General features: G+C 38.4%; 1 protein-coding gene across 3 annotated transcripts; it reads left to right on the forward strand.

Moving 5' to 3' along the window:
* The first annotated feature begins 6,717 nt into the window (after positions 1-6,717).
* LOC117289290 (T-box transcription factor TBX20-like) lies at positions 6,718-22,061 on the forward strand. 3 transcript variants are annotated; one of them, XM_033770348.1, is made up of 8 exons: positions 6,718-8,061; positions 11,769-12,099; positions 13,617-13,718; positions 15,176-15,347; positions 18,198-18,374; positions 19,244-19,320; positions 21,059-21,270; positions 21,473-22,061. In XM_033770348.1, exons 1-8 carry the CDS (start codon positions 7,914-7,916, stop codon positions 21,760-21,762), a joined length of 1,509 nt encoding a protein of 502 aa, XP_033626239.1. In that variant the 5' UTR covers positions 6,718-7,913; the 3' UTR covers positions 21,763-22,061. The 3 variants fall into 3 exon arrangements, with proteins under 3 accessions (XP_033626239.1, XP_033626240.1, XP_033626242.1); XM_033770349.1 differs by having other exon boundaries at positions 21,062-21,270; XM_033770351.1 differs by having other exon boundaries at positions 6,718-8,031.
* Positions 22,062-22,255: the final 194 nt, after the last annotated feature.

Here is a 22,255-nt window from a genome sequence, read left to right on the forward strand (position 1 = left end):
AGATGTTGTAAGACGAAAAGAAGAATCTAAAAACGGACTGGCATTTTTTACAAATGAGTTGTTTATGTAGACCCATGTTACGGATGATGACAATTGCACTTTGAATGCAGAAAGCCGTTTTGTATTATGTTAAAGTAATGTAAAAGTGCCATTTTGGTATGAATTATTTGTCAATTAATGTAAGAGTTTAGAAGAGGAATCTGAAAAATAGACTGGACATTTTAGTTAAAGGAGTTGTTTAATTGTAGACAACTATTTTTTACCATTTGGAAGCTTGTGGGATGTACCAATGAGGTTTGTATCCAAAGGATTTTCCACAAATTCTTTCTGTCTTCTGATGGGGCAGATGTTGCCATTTTCTGTTTTCTAAAGACTTGGTTTCTTCTGAATTAAAGTTGCAATCATTGTATCATCATAATCATGGTCCCTCATTTAGTTAGGAAGATCAGTGGGAAGCACCCCGATGTCCCTATAGCATGGATACATCTGTGCTGATGAGCTTCTGTCTTCCCCTTTTCCTCCTTCCATGTTTTGGTGATCAGGGCCCAATTTCATAGAGCTGCTCAGCACAAAAGTTTGCTTAGCATAATATTTCTTCCTTGATAAAAACAGGATTACCAACCAAATTTCCATTTGTTGCATATTGCTTTTTACTGGTATTCAGCTGTTGTTTGCTTATCCTGAAAATCACATGGACATTTGGTTGGTAATCCTGTTTTTAACAAGGAAGAATGTTTTTGCTAAGCAAAGTTTTGTGCTAAGCAGCTCTATGAAATGTATCCTAAGTAATAAGCTGAGATGCAGGTTCTTTGGTGTTTCTGTATGAGTGCAATGCGAGTGTCAGAAAATAGAAATGTAAAATTGGAATTTATTGTTGGACTAATTGGCTATTTCATAAATATCGTCAACCATTTTGTACAAAACTGACCACCATAGAAGTCAAAGCCACTAAATCACAAAACAACGAGCAAGCCACAAATCGGTTTGTCGGCGTTAATGCGTGTAAAATAGACTCCAGCCAATCTATCAACCGGCCACCATAACAGCATCACCTGCTGCACTCGAATCTAAATCTCCCACTTTAGGAAACAGTAACAACTCTTTCACACCCTCTAGCCACCTAGTTGACGACAGAGACCCTCCCCGTTGATAAGCGCTTTACGACGGGCGAGTCGAGCGTCGTCCCACTGCTCGGGGTTAGGACCCCTTCGGAAGTGTTAGAGAAATAAACGTAATTTCTGTTTTAGTCTCGTTAAGACAAAACTGTGTGAGAGTTTAAAAGCACTAGACTCGTTTGGTAATTGTCAAAGACCAGTATTCTCACTTGGTGTATCCGAACATATGCATAACAGGTCTGTGAAAATTTGGGCTCAATTGTTCATCAAATTGGCAAGAGAATGATTAAAGACAGTGGACACTATTTGTAATTACTCAAAATAATTAATAGCACAAAACCTTACTTGATGACGAGTAATGGGGAGCGGTTGATACAATATAATATTCTGAGAAACGGCTCCCTCTGAAGTAACCTAGTTTTGAGAAAGAAGTAATTTTTCCACTAAAATATTTGAATTTTAGTTCGATTTTTTCCAAGAATTTGATTTCGTGACCTAAGATTTCGAATTTGAGATCTCGAAATCAAGCATCTGAAAGCACACAACTTCGTGTGACAAGGGTGTTTTTCTTTCATTATTATCTCTCAACTTTGACGACCAATATTGAGCTCAAATTTGCACAGGTTAATTTATGCATATGTTGAGTTAGACCGAGTGAGAAGACTGGTCTTTGACAATTACCAATAGTGTCCAGTGTCTTTAAAGAAAAAACAGCCTTGTTTCATTACTTTGTGATGCATAAAAGGCTTCAGCTGAAGTTTTATTTAGTATTTGAGTGAGAATTTACCTCTTTCTCAAAAACTACATTACTTCAGAAGGAGCCGTTTCTCACAATGTTTTATACTATCCATTGATCGTTAACAACTAAGTTTTTATGCTAAGAATTTATTTGAGTAATTACCAATAGTGTCCATGCCTTTAACACGACACGCTCAACTGTTCCAGTTCACTGATGGCGGGAAAGTTGTAGAGAGCTTTATATGGGTGGGGGGGGAGGGGGGGGGGTAGTCGGTAGACCCTCTCTTACTTAAATAAAGATCCAAGTGTATTCGGTATCGTTTATAAAACACTCGCGCGTTTGTCTTTTGCGAGGAAGACCCTCAAGCTAGCAATGAACTTGAACGGGGTCGCCCCGCTCAGCGCCTCGCAGACACCCACAGGCTTGGTGGCCCAACTACCCTGACGCGTCGTTGTACTTTCAGGCGCGGTCCCCAAGTGCTCCCAGCCCTAAATCCCCAACTCGAAATTCGATTAAATCGGTCGTATTTACTTTAGTTTATCGTCATGTAAGGAAATCTATTTTTATAGCACAGTTTTGTTTTTCGGTTTCTTTTGAAGCTCTAAGTAGGCGGGTAGCATTTTTTCCTGCACTCTGAAATTTTCACTGTCGTATTGCTTTTTAGTGAAAATTTAAAATTTTCTAAATCGATTCAAAATAAGGAATCCTTAAAGGTAGTGGACACTATTGGTAATTACTCAAAATAATTTTTAGCATAAAAGCTTACCTGTTAACGAGTAATGGAGAGCTGTTGATTTTCCACGAATTTGATTTTGAGACCTTGAAATCAAGCATCTGAAAGCACACAACTTCGTGTGACAATGGTGTTTTTTCTTTCATTGATATCTTGCAACTTCGACGACCAATTGAGCTCAAATGTTTACAGGTTTGTTATTTTATGCATATGTTGAGATACACTAAGTGAGAAGACTGATCTTTGACACTTACCAATAGTGTCCAGTGTCTTTAAAAACAAATTGAGTTCATGTTTGTTGTATTGTCATTTAGTCTTCGAGAAAGACTCTGCTAGGGTCGAAACGTCAGACCATTAACTATTTTTTTCCATGTCACTATCTCACATACACAGACTTAAATTATTCTTTCGAACAATACTCTCGTTATTAAAACTCTAAGACCAACAACCAACACAATTCGTCTTGAATACTTTTATATAAAATCCACATACCAAAATACCGTAATGTTTATCTTCTGGAGCGTGGTCTGCTGAATGTCTACCGGGCGTCACGAGCCGAACCACCCGCGCTTGATTATTCTGCTGTCATGGTCTGTCCTCAACTGATCCCCGTTGATTCGTTGAAATTCCCTGATAACTAAAAGTCATTCAGCCGTTTATCTTTTTGGAACGCGTAAGAAGCTTTTTCAGAGTGAGATAAATGGTGTTTAGGGTCATGAATGTATTGATATGTTATTCACTTAAAGGGTCTGTATACGTTTGGTAATGACTCTGAAAATTAATGACAGTAAAAACGTACGTGGTATATTTTATAAGAGTGTACAGCAGGTTTGGGATAGTATACTGTGTTTTTAGAAACAGTTTCATTTCGAAATACTGCGGTTATGGAAAATATATTTCACTTTTTAGCCAACAGTTTTGGTTATAACAAGAGCTAACTTTTCTCAGATTGTGTATTCCTAATTAGGGATCATTCGTCATGCGTGGACATGGCCGCTACTGATTTTCGGCAGTATTTCGAAGACGAGACCACCATTAATTTTGAAATAAAATGTTCAGAGGTTTATTATTATATGTTCAGAGTGTTATGGTATATTAACAAAATTATTAACTTAAAAACTGACTTGGTAGCGAGCATTGGAGAGCTGTTGATAGTATAACACATTGTGGGAAACGAGGGTCTCTGAAGTAACATAGTTTTTGAGAAAGAGGTAATTTTTCACTTAAATAATAAAAGACTTCTAGCTAGAAGTCTTTTATTCCTATCTGAAAGCACACAAATTCGTCCCACCAGGGTGTTTGTCTTTCATCGTTTTCTCGCAACTTTGATGACCAATTGAGCTCAAATTTTTACAGGCGTTTTATTTTATGGTTATGATGGGATACACCAAGTGAGAAGACTGGTCTTCGACAATTACCAAACGTGCACCTTCCCTTTAAGGAAAGTTAGTCTTGAGTTTTCTTTTAGTTGGTTCCCATCTAGTCTCCAGGGACAGCCGCTTGTAAACCCTAACTCATATTACGATAGTGTTACAATAGCCCACACACATCGCTAAACGTCTTGAATTAAGTCCGCAGAGGCCAATCGAGGTCATGGGTTTTGTTTATATCTTCAGACCGGCTAGTCATCACCTCGACCAACTAGATTGCCTCGTGGACAATACCGACCAATAAGAATGGGGAGGTTGTGGTCATGAATTTGAAAACCACAAATTATGACAAAATAGAAAAACCACATATTAGGACAGTGAGTATACCAACTAGATTACAAAGAAGAACACTTTATGAAGTAGGCTCACACATTTTGTTTAAGTAAAACATTTATTCATTAACGTTTTTCACTCGTTGTATATATTAACTTCTCAGGCTATAGTTAAGGGCAGTGGATACTATGGTAATGACTCTAAATAATTATTAGCATAAAACCTTACTTGGTAACGAGTAATGGGGAGAGGTTGATAGTATAAAACATTGTGAGAAACGGCTCCCTCTGAAGTTACGTAGTTTTTGAGAAAGAAGTAATTTTCCACGAAATTGATTCCGAGACCTCAGATGTAGATTTGGGAGGTCTCGAAATCAAGCATCTGAAAGCACACAACTGTGTGACAAGGGTGTTTTTTCTGTCATTGTTATCTCCCAACTTCGACCACATTGAGCTAACTTTTCACATGTTTGTTAATTTGATAAGCATATGTTGAGATACACCAAGTGAGAAGACTGGTCTTTGACAATTACAAATAGTATCCAGTGTCTTTAAAGGTCATGGACATTATTACTCAACATTGTGTTTTAAGACGTATTTTGTTTTAAGACGTTTTGATCTTCACCAGTCCTGACACGTCTTTCTGACAGCTACGTCATCGTGAAGTCTAATGGAGTACACGATTATTCTCTAGCAACTTCAATGACCAATTGAGTCCAAATTTTCACAGTTTTGTTATGTGATGCATTATGTAGGGATATACCAAGTGAGAGTACTGACCTTTAACAAAAGGTGCCCAGTGCATTTAAAAGTATTACATTTTATTCATAAATCTACATCTATTCATGAATGTCATAACTTCTTTATAATAGTTAATAATTATGCCTGTTTGTCGACGTATTATTTTAGTACAGTGTCGTGAATAATTAAAGCGCCGCTGTGGTGAAAGGTGGAATTAATCTTTGACTGACGATTAAAACAAAAACACGACAAAACTGTTCTAGTTTCTTGGGTGTTTGTTTCAGCATCAATGCATTTCAATTAATTAAACCACCAGTGTAGATTGGTGTCAATGTTAGTTTGCTTAGTAATTGAAACGCTTGTTGTTGACGCGTTGCGAAGGGGGGGGGGGTGGGGGGGGGGGGACTTCCTTAAGGCTGTTACAGATTCTGACAAAACAGAAACAGTAACAAATCGAATCTCTGAACCATGACAAATTACTTCTGGGCCGAATTTCATAGAGCTGCATATAAGCACAACAAGCAGCTAAGCACATCAAGATGATATTTACCAGAGTAAAGTTACCAGCCAAACTACCATGTCACATATACCGTTTATGACTGGTATCCTCCTCATTTCTGCCTAGCAGAAATGTGTCAAGCAGTATTTTCTGCGGAGCGCTGCTTAAGCAAAAGAACTAGCTATAAGCACAACATACTCACCAGAGTAAAGTTACCGTGTCATATGTACAGTTTTGACTGGCATCCTGCTCATTTCTGCTTAGCGGAAAGGTGACAAGCATTGTTTTCATCTTAAGCAGCTCTATGAAATTGGGCCCTGGGGTCGATTTAACAAAGATAGAACTTATGATTAGTCCTAGGACTTTTTAGGAGTATTAAAAACCTTGTCCTTTTTAAGTTAGGACGAGAAACTCGCCCTAACTCAAGATAAGACTACTCTTAACTCTTTGTGAAATCCACCCTTGTCTCGTTTTCCGCCCTTTCCTGAGTTTGAAGTTGTTGATTTCAATACACGAATTGTTGTCATCGAAGGGAATGGCTGCCCTTCTCCCACCAGACAATTCTCCAATGATCTCTTAAAAGTAGCGTTTTTTCCTCCCTGCAACTTAACTTGTGGTATGAGTTGTGAAGATGGAGAAGAAATGTAAGCCTAATCCCCTGGCCCCAGTTGGTCCAGCCAGTTGTGACGGGGGGACCCAATGCGTGTGTATACACAGTTGGGGTGGCGAGAGGACACCGTGTTAAAAGCAACTTATCCCGGCTTGAAGTATGCAGACTGCAGATTTTATAACAACGTGATGATAGCGATTGCTGGTTAGTGTTAAATTGAAGCCGGTGACTGGTGCATTTAGCGAGTCGGGCCTCCCTGCCGCCGCCGTGATAGTCGACTCGAAACACGGCCGAGATAAAGTTAGTAGATGAGGCACACCAGACTCTTACGACTTTATTTACACTTGATGGTTTTAAAGTCGTAAATCCTTTATTATAACCAGTAGAGATTTCACCACGTGAGGTCTACCTCTAAACATTTACCTTGGATTGATCCGATTGTGAAAGTCGAAATCTCAGCCATACACTCCTCCATTTACATAACTTAAATATTTTAAGTTTTCGAGTTGTTCTTCATTCATGCCCTGCTACATCAACATAGACACGCATCGTCTTGGGTGCTACAGTTCTCATTGAGCATCAGAGACAGGAGTTAGTTCTCAATCTTCCAAGCTGTCATCAAGCTTGTCCCGAACTGTTCACGCTGCCATTTGACGCCAACATCATTTCGCGTTGACTTCCTTTTGGACTAGGCTCGGTTTCTTCGTGCTGTAAACTTTCATTTTGTACACACATTGACAGCAGAGGATAGCTGGATGTAGTCTACTGACTGAATTATTTCAAGAAGTTTCTGTTATTGTGTGCTGTAGAAGCAGAAGGAGTTGTGTGTTTCGTTAAGTTGAATCTAGCTGAGCTGAACTTCTTCGCGTCAACTTTTGATAAACCTCGCCTTTAAAGATTTATGACAGGCAGAAATCTTCTCTTAAACTGACTGAATTATTTCAAGAAGTTTCTTTCATGGTGTGCTTCTACAGAATGAGTTGTGTATCGTCTAGCTGAGCTAAACTTCTTTGCTTAAATTTTTGAAAAACCTCCCCATGATATTCTGGGCAAGTTGAAGTCTGCTCGTCTTCAACTGACTGAATCTAACTACTTAAAGAAGTTTGTTTTATTGTTGAAGAATCTTTGCTTTGTCAGCAGAATGAGTTGTGTGATGTTTCGTTAACTTGACTCTAGCTGAGCTGATCTTTTTGTGACAACTTTTGAAAAACCTCATCTTTAAAGATTTATGGCAAGCAGAAATCTTCTCTTCAACTGACTGAATTATTTCAAGAAGTTTTATTTATTGTTCAAGAATGTTTGCTTTACCAGCTGAAGGAGTTGTGTATTGTCAACTTGATTCGTGCTAAGCTAAACTTCTTTGCGTCAATTTTTGAAAAACCTCATCTCTTGAGATTTATGGCAAGCAGATATCTTCCCGTCGACTGCTGCCTTTTTGTCTTTAACTTTACATTTCATAGATTTTTCCTTTTAGAATCTTGTCATACATGCATTGTGTAACCAGACATGAATGTGGTATAAACACAGTGTTGTGGTCGAACTGATGTGGTTTTACATATTCGTCCACCAATTTAAAAGCAAAATTAATCTGAAATTGTAATTTACAAGTTGCAACACTTGGTTGAATTATCAGAAACTTGATTCTGAACAATAAGTTTGTTGATTTTTGAAGCGACAACAACTTCTTTACACATGGAATGAGCAATTTCTTGAGTTAAGACTCAATCAAGATAGTTTGTGGTTTGTGTCTTTTGTCTACGGACTTTCTCGGACCATGGAGCGGGGACAACCCAGCAAGCCGCCTAACTCAGCGCTCTCTAGCAGGGCCAATGCTTTCTCCATTGACTCGCTCATGTCTAGAAGTAACACCATAAGATCGGACACAACTGAAGGTGAGCGTCACACAATACTAAATAACACAGGTAATTATGTTTTTCTTTCTTAGAAACCCTTTCTGCTATTTCAGAGTTAACAATTATTATTATGTGGAAGTACCACTTTCGTCTTGCTGCAATTCATCCTTTTCGTTTTATACATCCAGGAGGCAACCATACTTACAAGATGGCCTGCCGTTTTTGCACTAGCTGAGTGTTTCTAAACACTCATCGAAAGACTCTGCTAGGGTCGAAACGTCGGGTCATAAACTTGCATTCATAGCACACATCCTTTTGGTTGGTTAGCAGTATGCAACAGCTAGTTTTATTTTCTCAAGAATGTTAACTGTGCTTTCATTTTAAACGCGGAGAAAACTACTTTCGGCTTAACTTTCGGAACCAACTATAGTTAAATGAAACACTTTAACCCATAAGTAGGCATGGCATTTTGTATATAACTGATTTAAAGGGCATGTACACTATTGCTAATTGTCAAAGAGCAGAAATCTTCTGGCTAGAAGTATTTTATTATTTTAGTGAGAAATTCCCCCTATTTCAAAATCTATGCTACTTCATAGGGAGCTGTTTCTCACAACGTTTTATACTATCAACAGCTCTCCAATGCTCGTTGCCACGTCAGTTTTTAAGTTAATATTTGTTTTGACTAATTACCAAACGTGTACCTTCCCTTTAAGATTTGTTTGTCCTTGGTAAAATCCGAAAGTTGTGATTAAATACTATAACGTAAAAGGTAGTCTAAAGCCTATCCCAGACATGTGTACATGTTGGCCAGCCCTTATAGGTTTACTCAGAGTAAAGTTACCTTTAATACCTGGGCCCAATTTCATAGAGCTGCTAAGCACAAAAATTTGCTAAGCGTGAAATTTCTTCCTTGATAAAAACAGGATTACTAACAAAATTTCCATTTGTTGCATATTGTTTGTTACCGGTATTCAGCTTTTTTTTTTTTGCTTATCCTGAAAATCACGTGGAAATTTGGTTGGTAATCCTGTTTTTATAAAGGAAGAAGTTTCCATGCTAAGCAAAATTTTGTGCTAAGCAGCTCTATGAAATTGGGCCCTGTTCTCAAGAACCAAATATCATATACCTGTATATATAAGTGTTTTGTGTAACGACGACAAAATAGAACTACTGGGTGCGAACAAAATTGTGATTTAATAATCTTGTTACTTTATCAAAATTAAGGTTAAATATGGAAGCATTTTAGGCGATCTATTATAGTATTGTCTTAGGCAAAAGTTGTAAGTTTCCAAAACGCGAAAGAGATTGTCACAGAATTGATGAGTGATTTTAACATCTTTATCTTGTCATTTTGTCAAGTTTATGTTGAATATGGAAGCATTTTTGCGATCTATTTTAGTATGAGGCAAGTGGGGTACACTATTTGAGGGGGAAACCACGGGCAAATGCCTATGTCTATATTAGAGTTAGGGAGAGAGATAGAGGGGTGGGCAAAAGTTTCAAATTGTAAGTTTCCAAAACGCGAAAGAGTTTGTCCAAGAGTTGGACATCAATCAATCTATAGCTACCGGGTCCAATGAGAGTGCAATTATGGTCACATCGATGTACATAATGACTTATTGTTAGTTCTCGATTCGGCCAATTTGCCTCCTTTCGCTCGGGGGCATCACATCATCAAACTCTGCCCCCCTCGGTGACATGAAGTACCCTTTGTTTGGGCTTTGGTGAACCGCTAAGGGGGCAGTGTGTAACCTTGTTGACCGTTTTTATTTTTAGGGGGGTACTAGAAATCCACTTGGGTTTACCCTGACTGGTTGGGTGGGTGCTGACATCCCTAAGTGAACCAATTTCATCGGCTGGGTTGTCTTGCGGTTGGTGTACCATGTTGTACTTTGCTGTCTATGGTCCTTGGTTTCAACCAAAACAGAACCTTCAAGACCAGCCCCCCCCCCCTCCCTTCCTTCTAAAAATATCAAGTTAAGTGTTTGTTAGTTTTATCCGAACACTTGCTCCTTCGTTTATTTACACGCGGTGGCTGTTCATCTGATTGTCAATGAACTATCAAAATATGAGCGTTCACTCAATAACTCCAAAATAAGATACCCTGTGAAATTTATTATATTCCTCCTGACGATGACTTAAGACCAATTAAGAACTCACTCCGAAACGTTTAGACCAATTAAGAACTCACTCCGAAACGTTTAGACCAATTAAGAACTCACTCCGAAACGTTGAGACCAATTAAGAACTCACTCCGAAACGGTGAGACCAATTAAGAACTCACTCCAAAACGTTGAGACCAATTAAGAACTCGCTCCGAAACGTTGAGACCAATTAAGAACTCACTCCAAAACGTTGAGACCAATTAAGAACTCGCTCCGAAACGTTGAGAGCAATTAAAGGATTTGGGTACTTTTTCAAAATGTCCATAGATTTACATTAAACTTACACGGTTTGAAGATAATGATGGTGCTAGTGGAACTCTTCCCTTCAAAAATTACTTACTGAGGTGCTGTAGTTTTTGAGGAATGAGTAAAACAATGTAATGAAAATACGTGTGTACATTCTAAAACCAATTTTCGTCTCATGAGACGAAAACTATTTTCATGGCATTGTTTTACTCATTTCCCAAAAACTACAGCACCTCAGCACGTAATATTTTCAGGGAAGCTTTCTACTATCATTATCTTTAAACTGTGTAAGTTTAGTGTAAATCTGTGGACATTGTGGTTGTTGTCCTACAAAAAAGTACATACACCCTGTAAGAACTTACTCCGAAACGTTTAGACCAATTAAGAACTCACTCCGAAACGGTGAGACCAATTAAGAACTCACTCCGCAACGTTGAGACCAATTATGAACTCACTCCGAAACGTTGATACCAATTTAGAACTCACTCCGAAACGTTGAGAGCAATTTAGAACTCACGTTTGTTGAGACCAATTAAGAACTCACCCCGCGGTAGTGAAGTTAATAAAGATCCCCTAAAAGCTAAAGTAGTAGTCCTGGCTGATTTTCTACCTTCCATCCAGGGCCCAATTTCATAGAGCTGCTAAGCACGAACATTTGCTTAGCATGAACTGTCTTCCTTGATAAAAACAGGATTACCAACCAAATGTCCGTTTGTTGCATATTGATTGTTACTGGTTTTCAGCTGCTGTTTGCCTACCCTGAAAATCACGTAGAAATTTGGTTGGTGATCCTGTTTTTATCAAGGAAGAAATTTCATGCTAAGCAAATTTTCGTGCTTAGCAGCTCTATGAAATTAGGCCCAGGTAGTAGCCAAAAAAGCAGGACAGTTCTTTTCAGAACTGAGAAGTCTCCCAAATTCAGACAAATCTACTCCGTGGTAGTAGAGTAGCAAAAACTACCTGACAAGGAGATACACACATGGTGTTACCGCAAACCAAATTGTTATAATGAGGACAAAACACAATACAATCAGTTTGAATATTTTTAAAGCGACGACTTACATTAATTGAACAACAACATTTATTTCCATTTAACATATCATGTACCGGTATCATACAACATGATGATTTACATGAGAAAAGAATACACTAATGATATATAATATTATTATAGAAGGATTATAGGGCAGAGTTAATGAAATGGAGGCAATCCCCGGTAAAGCGTTGGACACGAAAGACAAAAACAGACATATTCTCTGAGAGCGACATTGTGCGGCTTTAAGTCTACGACCTCTTTTCTTCAATCTTACCTGTTAAAAAAACATTGTGGGCTTATGTATTTGCATTATTCTCAATGCATAGATTTCCAGCCAGCGTCATCTTTCAGCTGTTGCCAGCAGAAAACTAGTCCGTCGTCGAGTCGAGACCGTCCGGCCAGCAACACCACCGCTCCACCACACCGCCCTTCGTTCTCCCTTGCCCCACCACCCCCTCGTCCGACAGACACCGACTGCACGGGTCAGTTGACTGTCTCACCTAGTCTAGATGTCCCAGGTAATCATTGTGGTGATGGAGAGAGTGGGTTGGATGCTGGGTACGAGATGGCGGCAGTGAGGTGCCGGCTAGAAACCAAAGAGCTTTGGGAAAAATTCCACGATCTTGGCACTGAGATGATTATCACGAAAACTGGCAGGTACGCGTTTTCTTCCTCTTACTTAAAGACACTGGATACAATTGGTATTTGTCAAAGACCAGTCTTCTCACTTGGTGTATCTCAACATATGCATAAAACAACAAACCTGTGAAAATTTCAACTCAATTGGTCGTCGAAGTCAATAATGAAAGACAAACACCCTTTTCACACCATAGAGCAAGGACACGAAGTTGTGTGCTTTCAGATGCTTGATTTCGAGACGTCAAAATCTAATTCTGAGGTTTCTAAATCAAATTCGTGGAAAATTACCTCTTTTCTCGAAAACTACGTTTACTTCAGAAGGAGCCGTTTCTCACAATGTTTTATACTACTATCAACAGCTCTCCATTACTCGTTACCAAGTAAGGTTTTATGCTAATAATTATTTTGATAACCAATAGTGTCCGCTGCCTTTAAAAATCACTCCCAGGGTCCAGTTTCACAAAGAGCTGAGATTGATTGCCAATCAATGTAGTTGCTAAGTGTGGTGTCACAATACAAATCACTATGGTAGAACTGACAATGTGTATTGCAATTGATCTGCCTGATTGCTTTGTGAAATCGGCTCCAGTGCCCAATTTCGTACAGCTTCCTAAGCAGCAAGTTGGTTAAGAGAATTGTCTGCTAAGCAGAAAAACATCATACCAGTTATAATATTATTTACATTTCACATGGTAGTTTGGGTGGTAACCTTATTCCGTTAAACATGGGTTTTGTGAGCTTAGCTACTTCTTGTGCTTAACCAGCTCGATGGTAAATGGGACAAGCTATTGTATTAAAGACACATTAGTTGTTTCATCCCAATTGCAGATAAACAACAATAACATTATTTACAATTCAATGTATCCCTGATAAGATTGTTCTCCTGAAGACGATCAGAGCACACTGATCGAAACGTTGATTTGTCAACCACCGTTTTTTTTCCAGAACCCCTAAAGAAATCAAATGTAGAACAAAGAGTTATTCCAACAGCTTTATTCCACGTACTGCATCTCTTTGGAACTCCTTGCCCGGTGGATGTTTCCCTCCATCCTACAATCTGGGGCCAATTCCATAGAGCTACTTAAGCAAAAAAAATGCTTAAGCACAAAAATAGCTCACTTATTTTACACATGTTACTCGCCCAAATTTCATGTCATATACATTGCTTGTGACTGGTATTTAGCTGTTGTTTACTTAGCATAAACATTGAGTGGAGTCTTTGCCGGTAATCTGATTTTACTAAGAAAGTATTTTTTGGCTTAAGCAAAATTTTGTGCTTAAGCAGCTCTGTGAAATTGGGCCCTGGACTGTTTTAAGAGGAATATCAATTCCTGCCTCTAGCAGCAGCTATCCTGAGTTATTTTCATGTTTAATCATGTTCTTCTCGTAGCCCCTTACCTAGAGTGGCTTTTATCCTTGTTTGGGGCGAACTTGAACACACAAAAAAACAAAAACATGGTGCGATATCGTAAACCACACCCACCATGCAAAATTTCCAAGACTTTTAAAAGTTGTTGAATATTGTGACTTTTCAGGCGAATGTTTCCCACCGTTCGTGTTTCCTTTAATGGTCTGAGTCCGGACGCTCGCTACGTTGTCATGCTGGACATTGTACCACTAGACAACAAAAGATACAGGTAAAACATTCTCCTATTTTAAGTCTTAGTACGTTTTAGCCAGGGACGCAGGGGGGTGACTGGTGACACCTATCAGACATGTCTTTGGGTTTTTGGGCACACCATAGTAAATAGGCATAATGGGTTATTTCGCTACCCCGTTTAAAAAAAATTATTCCCCGAGGAATAGTGAAAAACAAATTATTTTGTGACTGTTTTATAAGAAGGTATAAGCCGAAAATTGGTCATTGGACTGTTTTGTTACCCCTGTAGAAGGTCAAGCCGAAAAAAAAACCACTTGATTATTTCGTCGCCCGTTCTTTAAAAAGGATATAAGTCGACTAATGACTCATTGGTTGTTGAATGATTCTATTTATAAGTAGATACAAGCCGAATATTGGTAAGAATTTTTTGTTTGACCTCCTGTAGTAGGTTAAGCCGAAAATGGCAAATGGGTTACACTTCGTCACCCCTTTAAAAAAAAAAAAAATTAAAGCCGAGTAGGTGACAAATTGGTTATTTTGCGAGGCCTTTATCTGGGTATATGTGTCGAACACTGGTAAATGTCATTTTTAATTTTGGTTTCTACCCATACACCGATGTGTGTTAGCACTGTATACTCAGTACTTTCCAGAGTCCTGTGAAAAAAAAATATCACAGGCATGTTACTCGGGTGGGATTCGAACCGAACACACATCGATCGGTGTATGGGTTAAAACCAAAATGAGTATTCTTTATCCCCGATGCAAATTTAACATCTATTATAATTTACTATTTGTTACCCATGTGGTAGGTATAGCCGAATAATGACATATGGGTTGTCACCCCTACCTTTTACACAAAAAACTATATGCCGAACAATGGCAAATTGTCCTGACCCCCTCCCTCGCATAAGAGGATACAAAGCCACCAATTGCTAGATTATTACTTGACCATTTTCTTCAATTCAATTCAATTCAAACTCACATTTATTTCCATACTTCTTGAAAAATTACAAAGCCACAACACTAATTTATAAAGAAGTAACCAATAAACAAAGCACTTTATACAAGGCAGAGAATATATTAATATTATGGAGGTATCATCTAGAAGCCGAGGCTTGTGGTAAGATGCCTGATGCACAGACAAACATATCACAAACAGGAACAAGCACGTACGGATAGACAAAATAACAAAGACAGAAATTATGACGATAACATTGACTGTTAAAAGCCGAATATTGGCAAGTGTTCCTCATGAACTTTTGCCCTTTTCGAAACGACGGCTTCGGCTTCAGGCTAGCTTGGCCCTGTGGTTGTTTTGACAATTGCGCGTGCTGTGCGTATTTGCTCATCAGACGAGAGAACGGATTCTGAGGCCGAATCCACAACCGAAGCCGTGGTTTCGAAAAGAGCCTCAGTCTAGTTCGTATCTATTTCGGTGTCGTTATTTACTTTGCACGTACTTTTCACATTCACCCTCCCCCCCCCCCCCCCCAGATATGCGTATCATAGATCTTCTTGGCTGGTAGCCGGCAAAGCAGACCCTCTTTTGCCTGCGAGGCTGTACATTCATCCTGATTCACCATTCACTGGAGACCAGCTTCAAAGGCAAATGGTGTCATTTGAGAAAGTCAAACTCACCAATAACGAGCTGGATCAACATGGCCATGTAAGTTACGGAAACAAAATTGTCTTTTTAAAAACGAATTTAGATTTTGCCAGCTTTGCAAACTTAAATTGAACCTTAGAAGGATAGCCGTGACTTAATTGAATCAATATTAAAGGCACGTGACACTATTGGAAATAACTTCAAATATAAATTAGCATAAAAACTTACTTGGTAAACGAGCAATGGAGAGCTGTTGATAGTATAAAACATTGTGAGAAACGACTCTCTCTAAAGTAACTTGTTTTTTGAGAAGGGGGTAATTTCTTACTCAATATTTGAATCTGAGAAAGATTTCAGGCCTGAAGCTACAATTTTTTTCTTAAATTATTTCCATGCAACATCTACGACCAATTGAGCCAACACTTCTACATATTTCCCATGCATGTAATGGGATACACAAAATTAGAATACTGGTCTTTGACAATTACCAAAGGCGTCCAGGGGTGGATTTCACAAAGGTAGTCCTAACTTAGGACTAGTCATAGGCAGTGCTAAGAGATAGGACTGGTCCTAAGTTAGGACCAGTAACTCATCCTAACTTAGGACTGGTCCTATCTCATAGCATTGCCTAGGACTAGTCCTAAGTTAGGACCACCTTTGTGAAATCCACCCCTGAGCCTTTAAACAAAATATCGGACAATGCTTTAGGCTTCTAAGCAAAAAATAAAAGGGGGGGGGGTAGAATGTAAAAACAACAAAACTTGGTCGATCATTCATTTCCTTAAAATAAATGGTACCAAAGTGGTTGAAATATGGAATTTCTCTTGACAACAAACTCCTCCCTCCATTCCATGTGGTATGTTGACAGCTTGTCAATGTTTAACATGTAGAGTAATTACTTATACACAGTGATAAATTCCAGTGTCGTCTTCAGCAGTTCATATGATCACATAAAGTAGCGGTCGGTCTAGCTTCCCGTCGTCTGGGCGTTACATTCAATATTGCACACCCATACTTCAATCACAACGGTGATGACAGCTCATGGGAATGTCTCAATGTTCTATTACCCGACTAGAGTAGTGGCTTGGTTTAAAGGCAGTGGACACTGCTGGTAATTACTCAAAATAAATGTTAGCAAAGAGTCTTACTTGGTAACGAGCAATTGAGAGCTGGTGGTAGTATAAAACATTGTGAAAAACGGCTCCCTCTGAAATAACGTAGTTTTTGAGAAAGAGGTAATTTCTCACTCAAGTAATAAAATACTTCAGCCGAAGCCTTTTGTTATGCATCTGAAAGCTCACAAAGTAATGCAACAAGGGTATTTTTTTTTCTTCATTATTCGTTTGCAACTTCGATGACCGAATGAGCCAAAATTTTCACAGGTTTGTTATTTTTGTGTAATGGGATACACCAAGTGAGAATACTGGTCATTGACATAGTACCAAAACGTGCCCAGTGCCTTTAAGACACATTAACAAGACATTTCTTATTGACAAGCTAGGCGCCTTGGGTACTTGAGACTCCCTATTGGAAGCAGACGGGAATGTCATTTCTCATTCAAGATGCGCGCCAACCTAACGACGTCTTACACTGTCATTCCCGCCTGTGCTTGTTTTAACTTTCGCGGTGGTGTCAAAGGTCACCCGCAATTTGAGAGACGGCCGTAAATATCCGAGTGATGAGTGATTGCGCCCTCTATGTAGACATTATTTAAGTGTACTTGGTAGATAGAGTCATCTGTGCGAATCGGAAAATGTATAAAGTCATAAATTATTGTTCACAGTGAGAGAAAGTCGTCTTGCAATTTATTATCCCAGAAATTTAATAATTGTAAACAGAGTTATGTTGACACTGTGGTCGCCATTTCCGGATATCCAGAATATATAGTCGTTTTTCTTGTTGACTGATTATTTCCGCTCGACAATTTTAGAGGTATGAGTTAAAGACACTAGACACTATTGGTAACTGTCAAAGGCCAGTCTTCTCACTTGGTGTATCTCAACATATTCATTAAAAAAAAAAACCTGTGAAAATTTGAGCTCAATTGGTCATCAAATTTACAAGAGAAACATGAAAGATACATAATAAAAGGCAGGCTTCAGTTGAAGTCTGTTATTATTTGAGTGAGAAACTACCTCTTTCTCAAAAACTACGTTACTTCAGAGGGAGCCGTTTCTCACAATATAGTCCACTATCATCAACTCTCCATCGCTCGTTGCCAAGTATTTTTTTCATGTGAAAAATCTTTTTGGTGAATAATAATAGTGGCCAGAGCCTTTAAGTCAAGCAACAACAGAGAATTTACTCTCTAGGTGTTTAAAGGTGTAGGCACTATTGGTAATTTAATCAAATGAAAAATGACATGGTAACAAAGCAGGGAGAGCTGTTGATAGTTAAAAAAAAAAAAAAAAAAAAAAAAAAAAAAATTGTAAGAAGCCGCCTGAAACGCAGTTTTTTTAGAAAGAGGTAATTTCTCACTCAGGCCCGAAGCCTTTTGTTAGGCATTTGAAAGCACACATGTTTGTGTAACAATGGTGTTTTTGTATTCATTATCGTCTTTCAGAGATTTCTTATTTGTTGGAATTGTACCAAGTGAGAATACTAGTCTTTGACAATTACCAAAGTTGACTTCTAGCTAGAAGTCATTTATTATTTAAGTGAGAAATTACCACTTTCCAGAAGCTACATTACTTCAGAGGGAGTCGTTTCCCACATTGTTTTATACTATCAACAGCTCTCAAATGCTCGTTACCAAGTCAATTTTTAAGTTTTAATAGTTTTTTTTAGTAATACCAAACGTGTACCTTCCCTTGCAGGGAAACTCATTTGTTATTTGATTGACTGCAACAACGTCGTCCCGTGATCGACCCCACCACTGATTCGTGTTGTTCTAACTTGTGTTCCTTTCAGATTATACTGAACTCAATGCATCGATATCAACCTCGTGTCCACATCACCAAGACATCAGAGCAGCTAAGTTGCATACCTACAGCGCCCTCTTTGGCAGCATTCAGCAGCAGTGAATTGCGAAGTTTTGAATTTCCAGAGACAGTATTTACTGCTGTTACTGCGTACCAGAACCAATTGGTGAGAAAAAGTGGAGGATAGAATTTAAAATATATGTTTCAATTGCAAAGTTGTAAATAATAATTATCTTAAAGCCATTTGACCCTTTCGGTAAACAGTGTTGTCCAAGGCCCACACTTTGTGTACCGCAACTTCTATATCAAATAACAAACCTGTGAAAATTTAGGCTCAATCGGTCATCGGAGTCGGGAGAAAACAACGGAAAAACATACCCTTGTTTCCGCGTGTTTCGCCGTGTTATGACATATGTTTAAAATAAATCCGTAATTCTCGTTAACGAGAATTTATATTGTTTTGCTGTTTTCTCAAAAAGTAAAGCATTTCATGGAATAATAATATTTCAAGAGAAGTCTTTCACCATTGCCTTCTGTAAACCCTGTAAGTTATTTGTAAATCTGTGAATTTTTTTTTTTCTGAACCGAAAGGGTCCAATGGCTTTAAACAAAATCAAACTTATCCATTAAATCAAAAATATCCATTAAAAACACGGTAATTTAAAAGCAATAATTCACAAGTCGCTTCTTGAAAAAAAACAATTGTCTAGTATTAGTATTAGGATTAGTATTATTAATACTATGAAAACAAATATTAGTTTAAAATTGAAATGTTAGTCGATTGATGAAGCAATAATAAATGAAGAATCGTGAGGTTCAAAGCATTGACATAAACGGGGGTGCAAGGGGGAGGGGCGCTCCACAAGAAATATTGTCTACAAGGTACAGGGACAATCGAAAGAGCAAAAGATGTCTCTACACAGGGATGCATCTTTAAGAATTTGTGAACCGGGCTTTCTGCCCCCTTAAATTTAACTCTCTAGTTTCGGGGCTGGTTTTATTTTATTTGGACTGAGATTTTGTTTCTTTTCACAGATTACAAGATTGAAGATTGACAGCAACCCATTCGCTAAGGGCTTCAGAGATTCTTCGAGACTAAGTGATTTTGAGAGGTATTCCCAAAAGATGCACTCCATTTTAGGATTTTGTTGACTCTATGCTGTCACTTTATTTATAAAAAATGATCAAATTAATAAATTCTTCATAACCAATCTTTAATGAATGCCTTGTCAATTGGAAATGTCACTTAAGCTTGGTTTATCTCTTAAAGGGAAGGTACACGTTTGGTAACTACTCAAAACAAGTATTAAAACTTAAAAACTGACTTGTTAACGAGCATTGTAGAGCTGTTGATAGTATAACACATTGTGGGAAACGACTCCCTCTGAAGTAACGTAGTTTTTGAGAAAGAGGTAATTTCTCGCTTAAATAATAAAAGACTTCTAGCTAGAAGTGTTTTTCCTATCTGTAAGCACACAAAATTAGTCCAACAAGGGTGTTTTTTCTTTCATCATTTTCTCGCAACTTCGATGACCAATTGAGCCCAAATTTTCACAGGCTTGTTATTTTATGCTTATGATGGGATACGCCAAGTGAGAACAAAGGTCTTTGACAATTACCAAACGTGTACAGTGCCTTTAAAGACTTATAGAATGTCACTTTTAGTAAAAGCAAATATTTGTGTTATCGTTTTAATAACTTTAATCAGCAGTAATGGCTGTCAGGTAATCTTGTCAGGACTGGTGAAGTTACGCGAATCTTAAAACCTCCACTTTTGGATAAAGGGTTGATTGATAAAGTGCGCCAATTTCCAGACAATACGAATACCAATCTTTGGAATGAATAAACAATAACACATTAAAGACAATGGACACTATTGGTAATTGCCAAAGACCAGTCTTCTCACTTGGTGTATCTCAACATGCATAAAATAACAAACCTGTGAACATTTGAGCTCAATTGGTCGTCGAAGTTGCGAGATATAAATGAAATAAAAATCACCCTTGTCCCACGAAGTTGTGTGCTTTCAGATGCTTGATTTCGAGACCTCAAAATCTAATTCTGAGGTCTCGAAATCAAGTTCGTGGTAAACTACTTCTTTCTCGAAAACTACGTTACTTCAGAGGGGGTCGTTTCTCACAATGTTTTATACTATCAAAAGCTCCCCATTTACTCGTTATACCAAGTATAAGGTTTTATGCAAAACATTATTTTGAGTAATAACCAATAGTGTCCACTGCCTTTAAAAGGAGGATAAACTTTCGGCAATTACTCCAGAAAGTATAACTATAAGACATTTCTTAGTGAAGAGTAATGGAGAGCTGTTGACATTATAAAACATTTGGAGAAAATGTTCCCTCTGAAGTAATGTATGGCTTCGAGAAAGAGGTAAAGCCCGAAGCCGTTCTATTCGGAAAGCGCAAAAAGTGTGGGTTTTTTTTTCTTCTTGCATTCTTCTCTGATAACTTCGATGACCAACAGTTGAGCCAAAATTTGTACGATTTTGTTATTATATCCATGTTCGGAAAACACCAAGTGAGGAGTCTGGTCTCTGACTATATGACCGAGAGTATACCCTGCTTCTAAGCGACACAGTTCTCAGGAGGAAGTAGAAAAAAAGCAAGAAAAATTGTCAAAAGAACATAATCTACCAAGCAATAGGACAGATGGTGTTACCGCAAATCATTTTTCCTTTTTTCTTTTTCAGCCAAGTCGCGACACAGGCAAGGCCTAAGGCCACTTCAAGGTGTTGGCTACTATCAAAAATGCCTTAAATCCCATATTTCTTAGATTGTTAAACCTTTTATATAATATGTGCATTTAAACTTTCTTTCGTTTTGAACCATAAAGCAGAGAGAGACTGGAGTCCCTCATTCAGGAGCATACATACGCCAGGTCACCCATTCGGCAACAAGACGGTGGTATCATCAAAGGACTTGATGACAGATTTGGGTCACGGCTTGGTGGCGCTATAATGACACACCATTCAGTTGAACCAAGCGAAATTCCCTTCGCCTCATTTTCAAATCAGTTTCCCACAGCAATGGGCGAATTTTCAAGAAGTGAGTAAAAGTTTAGTTTGTGAAACCCGTATAGTAGGTACGAGAATTGCTGTAAACTAGAAAATAATGGCAGCAGATGCGCGTTCGCCAATATTACATTTGGACACAAACAAATTATTTTCATTGATTGCAATTACAGATTGCCAAATCATGATGATCTATATTTCCATTTTAATATTGTTTGTTTCTTCTTTGTTTACAGGAATCAGTGCATGGAATGGAATCCCTCTACCTCCCCTCACACCGGCAAATCTTTCACTCTACCCTGTCTATCCAATGGTACAGTCTTCCCTACACGCTGAAACAAGCATGAGCTCGTCGTCTGTGGGACGTTCCATTCACACAGACGGTTGGTTTCCAGTGTCCCATACCTTGGCATTTCGAGAATCTCATCGCTACCATAATCATCTAGCCATGGGACCATATCCGTCAACAAAAACGCCTCGAAACACGACTAGCAAGTTAATACCAGCGCCCTCTCTCGTCCGATGAGTCAAATTAGTTCACGTTTTCTGAACAAAACAAAGGTATTATTGATTGTTCGATTCCCGATATTGATTCTTTCTTCAACCTTTATCGAATGAATAACAAAGTTCTTTTGTGGCTGCACTTCCTAACGAAAATGTTAGACATTATCTCAGTTCGTCGATAGTTTCTTTTATCTTGCAAAGTTTGTTTGTTTCTCAGAAACAAGCCTGAGATGGGGTGAATTTCCCAGTGAGAGGAACATGTTGCCTTGGATCGGTCGAGTTGGTCTTTGAAAAGTAGAATAGTACAATGATCCACACAAATTTTCCTCGAAAATGCGTGGTTTTACTTTTACTTTGCGAACTAACACGGTCGGCCAATTATACTTTGCGAACTAACACGGTCGGCAATGGCCGACCGTGGTACTCGACGAGGTAAAAGGAAAACCACGCAATTTCGAGTGATACTTGTGTGGATTATTATATTCTACTTTAAAAATATCTTTCTAATCATTATG

The sequence above is a fragment of the Asterias rubens genome, chromosome 4 (assembly GCF_902459465.1).
Source record: "Asterias rubens chromosome 4, eAstRub1.3, whole genome shotgun sequence".
NCBI classification, from domain to species: domain Eukaryota; kingdom Metazoa; phylum Echinodermata; class Asteroidea; order Forcipulatida; family Asteriidae; genus Asterias; species Asterias rubens.